At 50.2% G+C, this 14138-nt stretch overlaps 1 protein-coding gene across 1 annotated transcript; it reads right to left on the bottom strand.

Moving 5' to 3' along the window:
- Positions 1–8299: 8299 nt before the first annotated feature.
- Positions 8300–13315, bottom strand: Lingo4 (leucine rich repeat and Ig domain containing 4). Its single transcript, XM_005331236.4, has 2 exons — positions 13204–13315; positions 8300–10764 (listed from the first exon to the last, which is right to left on the bottom strand). Exon 2 carries the CDS (start codon positions 10749–10751, stop codon positions 8970–8972), a length of 1782 nt encoding a protein of 593 aa, XP_005331293.2. The 5' UTR covers positions 10752–10764; positions 13204–13315; the 3' UTR covers positions 8300–8969.
- Between the last annotated feature and the right edge of the window lie 823 nt (positions 13316–14138).

The raw sequence follows: 14138 nt of genomic DNA, 5'->3' as shown, positions 1-14138 counted from the left end.
AGGTGTGAGGGCGTCGAAGGCCTTGCCCGCGTTACGGTGCTCCCAGGAGGGTGTCTGGGGCAGAGTTGGTGCCACTGCACACCCGCCGGCCGCCGGGGAGCCAGCCTCATTCGGACGGCTCGGCACCACTTTTTTCTCTGGTGACTTTTTTCCTCGCTCGGACCCCCACAAGTGAGAGGAGCTCAGGAGACGCGGAAGACATTTTTTTTTTAATTTGAAAACATGCGAGATAGGCTTCGTGGGTGGGGACAGGCGCTGCGTCACGGAGACCGAGGACCCACGCTTCTGTCCCTCTGCCAAGGCGTGACCCGACGCGGCCCCGACTGCGGCCGCAGCGGAGAGAAGCCCGAGCGCCCCCCGCGGTGGGGAGGGACCTGCGGGCGCGGCAGCCGCGGGCCGCGCTCCCCGGGCTCGGCGGGACCGCCCGGGGACGTTGCTGGCGGGCGAGAGTGGGTGGGCTGCTGCCCGCGGCAGTTTGCTTCGCCAGAGTGAATTCCCGCCGTCGTCTGGGCCCCGGACCGTTGAGAACGGTTGGGCCCTGCTGCCGCCGCTGCGCCCGCTCGGTGCGCTCCGCCCGAGCCCGGCCCGAGGCTCTCCCCGGCGGGCGCGCCCGGTCGCTGGGTCGGCCGCCGCCCCGCTGCTGTCGCAGTGCCCGGTGAGCGCCCGTAGAGGTTCGTGGGATAGAAGATTGCATTCCCATCAGTTAGGACATGCTCTTGGTACTCAGTTTTTTTTTTTTATTTTTCTACTATTATTTTTATTTTCAGAGAGGTCTCGCTCTATTGCCCAGGCTGTCTGTCCTTGAACTCCTGGACTCGAGCGATCCTCCTGCCGCAGCCTCTCCTCCAGGGGCTGGGACTGCAGTCGTGCCCAACTTCTATCGATTTTAAAAATATGTCTGTGTTTGGAATAAGTAATGCGTGTACATTCTGGAAGAGTCAGAAGAAACCGAAGTTATTACAGACGATTTCCTCTAAAGAGGCAAGATATTTCATACGTTAACATTCATATATATGTCAGCATATATATGTACAGGTATTATATATGTGCAATATAGGTATTATATATGTGCATATATACACACACACATATATATAGCCAGTCAATAGCATACATACCATTTTGCAATTTCCTTTTATATAATCTGGAAGTCTTTTCATAGCAGCATATATTAGGATATATTAAATAAGTCCTTTAGCGTAGTTATGTTGATATGCAAGCATACTTCATTTTGCTCTTCTGTATCTGTAGGTTAGATACTTAGGAATGCAATGACTAGGTCAGAGAAGTGTATGCATTGTTGTTGTTTTTTATCATTTGGATACAAAAAATTTTGCAAATTCATTTTCTCCCAATTTTTTTTTCTGATTTTCATTCCACTATCAGTGTTTGAAAGGATTTGGGTAAGTATAGCATTGCCATATTGCCTTCCTCAGAAGTCCAAGTTTTCTCTTCCTTCAGCAATGTGTGGAAAAGCTGTTTCATAGCACACTGACACAGTGTTATCACATCTTGATTTTGACAGTGTGAATGGTATCTCATTGCAATTTTTATTTCTTTATAGGTTGAGTGTCTTTTAACTGGCAATTGCATTTTTGTTAATTATATATTTATATACTTTGTTAATATTTTTATTGCTTATTGAATGTTTCCTTAATATTTATTCTTTGTATTTAAGTTAAAAATATTTTCCTCTTTTCCCAGTCAGGTTTATGTCCCTTTTTTTTTTTTTTTTGGTAGTGGAGGTGGTTTGAACCCCGGGGTGCCCTACCACTGAACTGCATTCCCAGCCCTTTTTATTTTTTATTTTTGAGACAGGGTCTTGCTAAGTTGCCCAGGCTGGCCCCGAGCTTTCAATACTCCTGCTTCTGCCAAGTCTTTGGGATTACTGGCATGCACTACCACGCCCAGCTGGTTCTGTTTTAACTTTGTTTATGGTGATTTTTTAAATGAAATTTTAAAAATTTATACATAGTTGAACATATCAACATTTTCCTTGATAACTTTTGGATTTCATATCATCTTTAGAGAAGTTTCCCACCAAAGTTTTTTTTTTTTTAAAAAACTACTTCATATTTCTGTACTACCATTTTGTATGTGAATTTTTGAGTTTTTGTCTGTTGTTTTTGCAGTACTGGGGATTGAACCCATGGCCTTGTACATGGAAGGTAAGTGCTTTACCACTGAACTACATCCCCATCCCACATAATGTAGATATTTGATTCATCTGCAATTTATTTTTGTATAAAGATGTGAAATAGAGGTCCAATTTTATTTTGTTTTATCCAGCCTTTCCTATTGAATAACTCTTATTTTCTCCATTGTTTTTGAATGTTATCTTTATAGTACCCAAATTTCTACAAGTATCTCTGAGTTCGTTTCTGGATTTTTCATTTTGTTCCATTGATATCTATGTTCTTCTATTTTATTTTTTTAATTGCTATACTTTGGGTTTTTAACACAATTTAAAAATTAATGTACAGTGTACCTGCAGAAAAATATAAAAAAGTACACATTTTGATGAATTTTGAAAAATGGAATACATTTTCGTAACCAGCACCAGTTCAAAAACCAGAACATTATCAATCAGAGCCCCCTGTGTCCCCTTCCAGTCAGTATTCCCCACAAGGATAATGATTTCTAGTACTATAAACTAGTTTTATCTGACACACACACACACACAATTACAGAGTATATACTTCTTTGAGTCTGGCTTCCTTTGCTTAAGTATTTGTGAGATTCAGTCATGGAGTATATAATTTTAAGTCATTTGTTTGTATTACTATGTAATATATTTATATTGTGCCATAATTTACTTCAATGTGGCTAATGTTATTGTGAATGGAATCACATGTTTTTAGATTACTTAAAGGAGAATTGTATTTACGATATAGAATCTTCCTATAAGTTGAAGCCATTGATGTCCTGTCAGTAGTGTTTTAAAGTTTTCGTCATTTACATGTTTCTTGTTTAGAATTTTTGTGTGTGTGTGTGTGTGTGTGTGTTGGTGCTGGGGATTGACCACAGGGCCTATGTGCAGGTGGGCACTCTACCAACTGGGCCGTATCCACAGCCCGCTCTTGTTTAGATTTTTGAGTGTCTTGATTGCTATAGCTATTTTTACTCTAGAAAGGTTACAGAGTAGTTTAAATCCAAGGAATGCCCAGTGTTGCTCTAAAAGGTGCAGCATTACTTTATAGATCATCATTGTCTAGCTCCAGTGAGGGTGGGGTGGGCAAATAAGGAGGAAATGAAATGGAAGTACAAAGTGGGGATTAAAAGTTAAAATCACACGACAGGAGGGATTTCTTAATCAGGGCAGTGAAAAGCCAGGTGGAATCACTATTCCTGGAAATTTTTTAAGAGAGGGTTAACTTCTAACTGGCTGGTGAGGTTGGGGGAATAGAGGAAATAACTTTAGTTGAAGTGATTCTAATAGAGGATTCCAAACTCACTCTCAAGTCACCGTGCATTTGGAATTTTTATATCATTTTCCTACTAAGAACCCAAATCAGAATTGAGAGATTGAGTGTGAGATGCAGGATGGGGTGAATAGTAATTTCTGTATTTTCATGTCCAGTTCCTTAGAGTCTCTTTTCTTTCCTTGATGGGAGTTCTGAATAAGCTGCAGGAGGTAGTAGGTGAAATAAGTTAACAGAAGGCCTGGATTTCCCAGAGAATTTGGTGAGCAGCTGTTAAGCCTGAAACAGAAGAGTAGATTTTTAGCTAGTGTCTGGGCAGCCCTCACTGCCCAGACTCTGGTAGCCTGACTCCAGAGCCGTGGCTCACAAAGTTCCCTTCCCATAAAACATGTGGATGAGCCAGTCAAGGAACATTCAGTTGCCCAAGTCGTTGAGAAACAGCACTCACCTCTCCTTTGGCCAACCATAGGAGCCAGCCCTTTCTCTTTCATTTATCCAGCCTCTTTATCAGAAGCCAGCGACAAGGGCTGGGGCTGTGGCTCAGTGGTAGAGCGTCTGCCTAGCATGGGTGAGGCACTGGTGTTCGATCCTCAGCACCACATAAAAACAAGACAAAGAAAATAAAGGCATGCTGTCCACATACAACTTCAAAAAAAGAAAAGAAAAGAAAAGAAAGAAACCAGCAACTAGGAGCAAGAGCCTTATTCTCATAATTTATGCTGGTGCTATTGCATCTTTAGATCAGACTGATGAACCTTGGCAGGTATCCTGGGAGAGATTCTCCCCAGCCTCTCTGGCTTCAACTTCCCATCTCTTAAGTCTTGCTTCGTTTCCCTTACAAAACATGACTTGAGAATCTCTAGTCTTAGATATTCTCTAGTATGAGTGATCCTCACACTGCCTGTCCCTGAGGAATGAGTACTGTGGGAGAAGGGGACAGGGCCTTTTCCATCATCTGTGCTAAACACCTCCTTCACTCTGTGGTCCTTCCCAGCCTTTCTCCTTGCCTCCACTGGGCCCCAGGGAACAAAGGCAACCTAAGCTTTACCACATCCCAAGCCTTTTTAAATTTTTAAAATTTTTATGTATTTACTTACTTATTTGGGTACTGAGAATTGAACCCAGGTACTGAGAATTAACCACTGAGCCACAACCCCAGCCCTTTTTAATATTCTATTTAAGAGACAGGTCTTGCTGAGTTGCTAAGTGTCTTGCTAAGTTGCTGAGGCTGGTTTTGATCTTGCAGTTCCCCCTGCCTCAGCCTCCCAAGTCACTGGGATTACAGGCATGCACCACTGCACCCAGCTTTATTTTTTATGTTGAGTCAGGATCTTGCTGAGTTGCTGTGTCTGGCCTCAAACTTGCAATTCTCTTGCCTTAGCTTCTGAAGTTCTGGGGTTATAGGTGTGTACCATTGTACCTGGCCCACAGTAGAGGTTCCTAACCTGCATTCCATAGGATCTTTGGTGACTTCCACATGACTGGATAATGGATAAACATTTTTGTTCCTAAAGTACACTAGTTATTTTCAAGGGCCCATGATTCAAGGTTGAGGATCATTGCCTTGCAGTGCTCTCATTCTCTGAGTCAGGATCTAGCCTGGCTAAGGAAATGGAAGTCAGAAGTTAGAGAAAGAGTATATCAAGGGCCCAAATGGGACCCGCTGTAATGGTGCCAGAGTACTTTGGGTTTAAGTTCCCTCAGCGTAGGTGAGACCATGACTGAGATGGAGGCTAGTAGGGGTGGAAGATGTGTGTGATGAGATGACTTCGTGAGGACCTGCCAAGCTCGGGCAGCAGAAGGTGGGCAGAGTGAATGGATTCAGACAGCTCCCTGGTTGTTCCACCATAGGGCACATTTCTGAACAGCCTTTCTCTAACCTAAGAGCTTGCTGAGGTTAGAACCCAGAAAAGGAACTAGGAAGTTCAGAGCCTTCATATTTAATCACAAGAGAGTCCTTTGATGCGAGACCGGCATTTCACATCAGTCTGCCTGATTCCTGGAGTTTCTGCTCCTCTCTGCCCGTCCTGGAGACAGAAGCTGAGCACTGGGAGAAGGGCTGAAGCCGAAATGGTAAAAACGACTCCCTGAAATAGAGTTGTGGAAGGAAGGTGGGGATTAACAACAGATCTGTTGCTCTACAAGTTTAGAATGAGTTGGGTCGAAGATGTTACCTTTGTCACAGTTTATGTCCTGCAAGTGAGAGGTCCTGGGAGAAGAGGCAAGAGCAGTGAATGTGGCAGTGTGATGAAGCAGACCAACCTGAGTTCAGATGGGGTTCCCTAGTAACTAGCTCTGTGCACGAGCAACGCGAGTGACTTAACCTATTTTACCTGGAGTTGATGAGTTAAGATGCCTACCTACCAGACGGGGTTGATGGGAGGGTTCAGTAAAAAAACATATAAGGCCATTTAAATGGAGGAAGCCCTAAGTGAATGTTTTCTTCTCTCTGGGCGGTTTTCTTCTCTCCCACCCTGGACAGAGCTGCCATTGAACTGCCTCTATCATATCCTTGCATGTGGTCATGCCCCACAAAACCATGTGGTATACCCACTCGTGTCCCCAGTGGCAGTTGCATCCTCACTGGCGCACATACCCAGCCTAAGAGCGGCCTTTCCAGTCAGGTAAGAGGAGGGACTGCACTCTGGGGCTGGGGCTCAGTGGTAGAGCGCTTGCCAGCATGTGGGAGGCACTGGGTTTGATCTCAGCACCACATAAAAATAAATAAAAATAAAGGTTTATCCATAACCGAAAGGTAGGGATGTGTGTGTGTGTGTGTGTGTGTGTGTGTGTGTGTGTGTGTGTGTGTTTTAAAGAGGGGGCACTGGCTTGTTGCTGATTTGACAAGCTGTAGAAATGCTCATTACATTAACCTGGTCTCCTTAGCACACTTTAACCGTTGAAGCTATCCTGGAAAAACTGGGAAAGGAGAGCAGGAGTGGCGGGTGGTAGAGAGGAACACTATTTCTTGGGTAATATTTTGTTTACTAGGGAGACCCTTCTCTATGCTTAGTGCCATCATTTCTGGAGCTGCATTCTAGCTGTATAGTAGCTGCTGGCCATGTGTGGTTATTGAGCACTTTTAAAGGTGGTAGTGCAACTGAAGAATGGGATTTTATATTTGTTTAATTATAACCAGTTTAAAGTTTAAAACAGATACTTGATTCATTTATTGGAAAACAGTATGTTTGGAACAACTTTGATGTGTGAATCTACTTTTCCAGCAGTGAATTTAATGAAATTTATATACAAATATTTTTGGTAAAAAAAAATTAGTGATTTAATTGAAAATGTGCTATGAATATAAAATATATACTGGATTTCAAAAACCAAGTATAAAAAAATAATGTTAAGTGTTTCCTCACTGATTTTTATATTGATAACATGTTGAAATAAAAATAGTTTGGTTACATTGGGTTAAATAAAATCTAGTTTTGAAATTAATCATACTGCGTCATTTTGACTTTTTCAATGGGCCCCTAGAAAATTTGAATTTACACATGTGACTCAACTTCTTTTTCTGTTTGGCATCTCTGCTCTTGAGACTTTGGTGGCACAGAACCCTGTGCCAGACGTTCATCTGTTCCTGACTGCCCGCCCCAGGGGCCACATGGAGATTTCTCCAACAGCAGGGCTGCTTCTGCCCTTATCTGCATTGCAGAGAGGACCAGTAGACTGAGAGCCACTGGCGCCAGACTCCCAAGTCCTAATCTAATAAGCTGGGGGAGGTTGTGGGGGAGCCCCTGGGATGCTGACTGAGTTGTGCACAGTGGGGGAGTTTGGCAGGAGGACTCGGGATACCTATTTCTCATGGATGTTGATTTCTTCAGTCACACCCCAAACTGATGGCTTCTCACATTCACTTGTGCCCCACTGAGCAGTTGCCTGGCCTCAAGTCCAGCTCTGCCTCCTCCGTAGCACTGGCTGCCCTCACCTGTCGGGGACAGTTTGAGCTGGGACTGTAGTAAGAGTGGAGTCTCCTCAGACCAAGGACAAACAGCAGCGGCTAGGAAGCTCATGATGTTCGCCTGTGGTTTGGTGTGGGGTGGGAGGGGATCCAGAGGAGGAGGGGAACTAAGGACGCTGGGCAGATGCTGCTGCAGAGCAAGCAAGGCTCCCTGGGGCCGCGTGATTCTCCCCTTGTCAGTCCCTCCTCCTGCTCCGCTGGGCTCCTTTTTGCTCCTCCCCTTCTGGTGATGCTGAGACTGTCGCCTGATCTCTTGAGCACTCAGCATCTCTACTTTTTGGGGCTTGGCTTTGTCCTCTGTTTGAAACACTTTGTGGTAGTCAGCAGTTCCAAACCTTCCCTCCACTTCCCTGTCTGGGTGACGTCTGTCCAGAGACGGCTTCCCACTAGGGCTGTGCCAAACACAGACCAGGACTGCTACAGAAGGGAAGTGGAAAGTAACCAGGCAGGCAGATCCTGCTGCTCCTTCCCCCTCCACTTCCCACTCGCTGGGCTGCCCTCCCTTGTCCCTCAGCCTAGCACCTTCTGCAATCTGGGTCTCTCTCCTTTGACAGCTTTGCATTTGTTAGTCATTTTCTCGGGGCTTCCTCTAGCTTTATCCCCACCAGTGCAGTAGGGAATCTGACACCAGAAAAACTAGAAAGGAGGGGAGGAGCTGGGTATCCTAAGCTGGGATTTTTGCACCGGGATCCCCTGGAAGTTGCCCCAGCTCCAGAGAAGGGGAGTAAAAGGGAAAGGATTGAGACCGAAAGGAGCTGGGAGCGCTGATCTTTCCAGGCTGGTAGGCCCCCTTACCCCGTATGTCAAACTGGGTTAGGTGGAGGTGAGGCCATTGGGTCACATGGTCAATAGGCAGAAAGGGGTAGACGGGAGGAAATAGACTGAAGTAAAGAACGTTCCAGAGATGGTGTTTTGTTTTGGCTGCGAGTGTAGTGACCTTTTGGCAGCAGGTTTAATGGTCAGACAGAGGAAGGTGTTGGCTCATGCAGACACAGCCCAGTGTGTGGTCCATCTTCCCCCATATCACGCATGCATCCTCTTCTCCTAGCTTGAGGATCCTGGCCTCTAGTTCCTTACACTTACAGCCTGGGGCTGAGGTGTGATGGGGAGTAGAAAAGAAAGGGACACTTCCTGGGTAAGGAGCAAAGACCCCAAGAAGCAAGTGGCACTTGTGAGTCTCACCTCTAAAACAATCTTGGCTATGGTTGCAATTGGTATTGATTATTAGAGAATGTAATTGTGCAAAGAAAGCCTAGTGGTTAGAGTGGCAGACTGGAACCTTGGTTGTTTTCTGCCCCACATGGGGTGGGGATGAAGGGTGGGCTGGGTGGACTACAGGGTCTAGATCTCCAAATCCTTGCACTCTCGGAGAAGAGATGACGGTGCTGTCCTCAGACTGGAAAGGCACGGACAGCAGCCCCTTTCTCAGGAGGCGTCACTACTTGCTGGCAAGAGGCAGGTGGCGGGTTGGGGAGATCTGGGCTGCTTGGGATGAGGTTCTGGTCCAAGTGGCCTTGGTTCTGTCTTTCCCTTGGGTGTCTGAATTGGACTTGTCTGGGTCCCCTGGGTGGAAGGAAAAGTCAGAAGAGCTTGGCAGTGACCCGATTTCCCCCAGAGTTCTTATCCCCAGAGGGCCGAGGTGCCACAAAGTCGAAGGTCACATGGTGTTTGACCCGGCCCTTGCCCTTGCTCCAGAGGGCAATCAGGCCAAAGCAGAGGGTCACTGAGGTGAGGAAGGGGAGGAAGCCAACTGCCAGCACCATAGCCACACCCCTGCTGTCCAGAAAGAAAGGCCCTGGGATCCCGGGCACAGTGACGTTGGGGTCAGAGAGAGTGCCGTTGGGTGGTTCAACTTGAATTACTTCCAGCCAGGTTCTTAGGGAGTCATTCCCAGCTACGTTGCTGACCACACAGACATAGGCCCCTCTGTCCTGCAGCTGTACTGAGCGGATCTCCAGCGTCCCATCCTCTAGGACCCTGACTCTCCCTGCCCTTCCCAGCCAAGCCCCCTGAGGCCTCATCCAGGAGACCGTGGGGGCTGGGTCTCCATCTCCCGAGCAGGAAAAAACGGCGTGTCCTCCCTCCTCGGCAATGACCCACCGGGGCCCAGACTTTCGGATCAGGGCTGGTTTGCAGGTAAAATGCCCTGGAGGCAGGATGTCTGAAAACTCCCTCAGGCTCTTCCCCCGGACCTGCTGGGGGCCGGCGCAGGCAGGCGGGGAGGTGCCAAAGTCCAGGCGGCTCCGGAGCCTGAGCAGCCAGAGGAGGCGACAGTCACAGGTGAGGGGGTTGCCAGACAGCCTCAGAGTGACCAGTTTGTCTGGAGCAGGGAAAGCCGTTTCCTCCAGGGTCTGAAGGGCGTTATCGGCCACATCCAGCAGGTGGAAGGCGGACAAGCCGTGGAAGGCGTGGGCCTCGATGGAAGTGAGGCCGGCCCCTGAGAGTCGCAGCTCCTGGAGCCGAACCAGGGGGCTGAGCCTCCGGGCTGGGATGGCAGAGATAGGGTTCTGAGATAGATCCAGGACCCTGAGGAAGCTCAGGTGGTGCAGAGCTTGGAAGGGCACAGAGCTCAGGTTGCAGCGAGTGATGGCCAGGCTGCTCAGATTGAGCCCCGTCAGACTCCCAGGGTCCAGAGCCTCCAGAGATGGCCAGTGGTGGATCTCCAGCTCCTTTAGCTGCCCCAGCCCCCGCAGCGCCCCGGCCGGCAGCCTCTCAATATCCAGTTCCCGGAGCCTAAGGACCACTAGTGCTGGGAGCCGGGCCAGGGCCAGGCCCGGCACCATGCTGAGGTTGCAGCGCTCCAGGGTGAGGGTGCTTAACTTGGCCAGTCCTGCAAACGCCCCTGGAGCCACAAACACCAGGTGATTGTCCCCAACCTCCAGCTGCTGGAGGCTGCCTAACTCACCGAAAGCTCCATCCAGGAAGAGAACAATCTGGTTGAGGCGGAGGTCAAGCAGCGTGAGGGCAGACAGACCCGAGAAGACCCCGGGCCCCACAATGCGGAGCCGGTTGCCCTGTAGCCTCAGGGTGAGCAGGCTGTGCAGGCCATGGAAGGCCCCAGGCTCCAGGGCCGAGAGCTGGTTGTGGCTGAGGTCCAGTTCCCGGAGCAGGCCCAGTCGGGAAAGCATGCCCCGCTGAAGCCCCCACAGGCGGTTCCCACTTAGGTCCAGGAGCTCAGTGTCCAGCGGGAGTCCCCCAGGGACAGCCTCTAGTCTCCTGTGGGCACAGAGCACGGCTCGGGGCTGGGAGGTGCAGTCACAAACGGCAGGGCAGCTACCACTGCTACCTCCAGGCAGGAGGAGCAGGAAAAGGAGGGGGTGCCACGGGGGCCAGGCTTGCTGTGGAGCTGTGGCTGCATCCATCGCCTCTCGGGTCCTGGAAGAGAGGATGTGGCTTCAGGTGATGGTGACCTGGACTTTTTCAAGCCCTCCCTATTGAAATTGGTCTGTCTTAGCGTTGCCAGGAAGAATTCTGTCTGGGGCACCACCTCCTGGGGCTTCCTGGGACTCCTCTTTGGGGAATCTTTCCTTCCCCCCCATCCCAGGCCTGGATAACCAGCTCTGTGCTCCTGCAACTACCTCGTGAACCCCTAGTCAACCTGATTTCTCGGGGGGAAGTTTTATTGGAATGGGACAGGCAGCAGAAGGGAAGTAACTCTGAGTCTTTCTGTAATGATTTCTCCCTGTGTCTGTAGGGTCCAGGAATAACTTAGATCCCTTCTCCCTGATACCTGCTCCCCAAGTGCTGCTCTCCCTCTCAGCCTACCCTTGCTGTCCCTTGTCACGGATGGCTTTGCCTAGGGCTCAAGGAAGGTCCTCGACTCAGCTGTCACCCCAGGCCCTGCCCCTTGTCTCTGTACCCGTCCAGCCTGGCCCACGGCCTGAAGTCTGGACTAGGAGATCCAGCCTCCCCAGGATGCCTGTGTGGATGACAGCCAGCTGTACACTATCCGTGACCCAGGGTGCAGGGGGCACTCTCTGGGGGAGCTGGGAATCTCTTACCAACCCCTCCTCTCCTGCAAAGGCTGCCCAGGGTGTGAGTGGTTTGGTCCTCACTTTTCTCTTATAACCCTCCTTCTTCTTTTTTTAATGCCAGGGACTGAATCCAGGGACACTTAACCACTAAACACATCCCCAGCCCTTTTCTTATTTTTTATTTTGAGACAGGGTCTCACTACGTTGCTTAAGGCATTGCTAAATTGCTGAGTCTGGCTTTGAATATGTGATCCTCCTGCCTCAGCCTCCCGAGCTGTGGGGATTACAGGCATGTGCCACTGGGCCCAGCCCTTATAACACTTCTTAATAGTGTTTTGATTCTAGTCTGTTTGTGAATCTAAGAGACAGCCACTTGTCCCCTCTGGCCTGTGCTAGGATGGACTGTGATTCTGGGAGGCATAGATAAGGGAGGAGAGAGAGCATCTGGCCCGATGCTGTGGGGTGGGGAGAAGAGGAGCCCTTGGCTGGCACAGCAGACATCGGGGGTTCTTGGTACCAGGAGCCTGGGCAATATCAGGAAGATTTAAGGTGATAGAGAAAAAGAGGTCTTTAGTGGCTGTCTCAATTTGCCCTGTTTGATACAACAGGGACCCGGAGGGAGGGAAAGTGTTGGAATGGGGAAGGGGCGGCTGATGTGATCGTGGCAAGAGCCACGGGTTCTCCTGGAGGCAGCACCCCCGGCTGCAGGTCCTGATCACCTCTGGGCTCCGAGCTTCAGGCTTTCTGGGTCCTGTGGGGTCAGCTCTCTGCTTTGTGCCCTATTTTCTCCCAAGTGGAACACAGGACAGTGCGACTTCTTCCCCCTCCTTTCCATTCCCCATCCTCTGCCAGCAGAGTCATTCCAGAGGCTATCCTTTATCCACCTCAGAGGAAACTGAAGAAAGAGACCCCAGCATCAGACTTGACGGGGTGCAAGAAACGGCAGAGGGGATGCAGGGAACTATTCGGAGGCTTGGAGGATGGAAAAGAGTGGCCAGGGGCAAAGACTGCTAGCGGCCTCCTCTGCCCTTACTCTAACCTAACAGGTATCCGGCATGCCGAGAGAGTTCTCCAGGGACAGGAATGCCCAGCCTCCCCCCTCCTTCCTGGGCCTGTTCTGGGAAGTCCACCTGACAGCTAGCTGTTCATCACCGTCGCTGCAGCTCCTGCTCATCCTTTTTGCTCTGCATTCAGCAAAAGTGCAATGGAGCATAGAACCCAGCCTCCCTCCTTCCCGTTCTTGTGGGTTTCCTCTTAGTCCCCCAAACCTGCTGGGCCAGGGGCTGGGGGACCTGGAGCCAGACTCTCTTATTTATCAGGTGGCTAATTTAATCACAAACTTGCCCAGCTCCATGGGTACGGGACTGGCTTCCAGCCACTCTGCCGGAGGAGATAGGTGTCGGGCCATTTCTTTCTCTCCTTCAATGGGGTGGGGGCATCCCCCCTGCCAAGGATGGAGAGCGTCCTCCTGGCCCCGTGTGGCAGTTCAGAGACACATGTGAACATGGGTGTCCTCTTCCAAGCTCACCTGACTGGGGCGTAGGGTCCTGTGTGGGGAGGGAACTGCTGGAGGAAAGATTTCTGGATTATCCACACTGACCCTGGGGGGAGATTCTGCCCAGGGGTAGAGGGATCTCTGGGGAGAAAATGGAGGAGGTCTCCATGGAGTCCTTCCACCTAGGGGCACCCATGAAAGTCCTGTGGTGGCGGGAGCAAGGGTTGGCGGGCGGGGGCGGGGTACAGTCCTCTTCCATTGACAGGCTCCCGGGTTTGGCTTTGTCTCTGAGAATGTTACCGAAAAGGGCAGCTGCCGTTGGGGACAGAGGGCAGGGGCACTTACCGGAGACGCCGGAGGGTGGCATCAAGTTGGACACTGCATCTGCCCGGGGCTGGGGGCCCCCCGTCCCTTCGAGCTGCACCTGGGGCCACTGCACTTCCCGTCTGTGCCTCGCTCCCCACTCCCGCCCGCCCGCCCGCCCGCCTGCCACCGCCACAGCCACTGCTGCTGCTGCTGTTGCCACCGCTGCTGCTACCGCTGTGGTCCTTGCTGCCAAGACACAGGGAGAGAAAAGAGCCAGGAAGCATTTCTCCTATTTTTTTTTCCTCTCTCTCTTTTTTTAAATCAGGCGAGAATGAGTCTGCAGCAACCCTGTTGGTGCAAAATAAATAAATAAAGCCACCAGGGAGGTCTGCAGCAAGCGGCCACGACAGGATGTCAGTGGAGGAAAGGAGCCAGGGGGAGGCTCTGTGCCAGGGACGGGTCTGCAAGAGAGGCAGCCGGGTGGCACAAAGGGTCTCTCTGACATCCCGATTCCTCTCCAGGGAGCTCGGGAGCTCCCCTGCTCACCAGCTTCCAGAGAATTGCCTTTTGGTCTCCCAGGTGCAGAGCGATGCTGTGCCACCTCTAAATCTAAACTGCCCCCGTGGGCATCGTGTATGGAAAAGTTCTCACCCCTCTACATTCCCCGTGGAGCTTAGTTTGAGGCACCTTGGGTGGAAGTACCCGAGGACTGGCTCAGGAGCCTCGGTGGGGGGTACTGCTCAGCCTGGGGGTGATGGGGGCTAGAATTCTCTTAATGACAAGGTGCTGACCGGACACGGAATGAGACCAGCGAGCAGGCACATAGGTACTCATATTGAAGACTCCCTCCATCCTGACACACACACACACACACACACTTCTTGCCTTTCAGATCATTTTATAGAGAACTGTACAGGTTGGGGTTTATATTTACCCAGCCAAGTCCCTCCCCTGAGAGGGAAAAAAATTAAAAA

Source organism: Ictidomys tridecemlineatus, chromosome 11 (genome assembly GCF_052094955.1).
Source record: "Ictidomys tridecemlineatus isolate mIctTri1 chromosome 11, mIctTri1.hap1, whole genome shotgun sequence".
Classification (NCBI taxonomy): Eukaryota; Metazoa; Chordata; class Mammalia; order Rodentia; family Sciuridae; genus Ictidomys; species Ictidomys tridecemlineatus.
The sequence above is the reverse complement of the archived record's forward strand: the minus strand, read 5'-3'. Positions and strand labels throughout refer to the sequence as shown.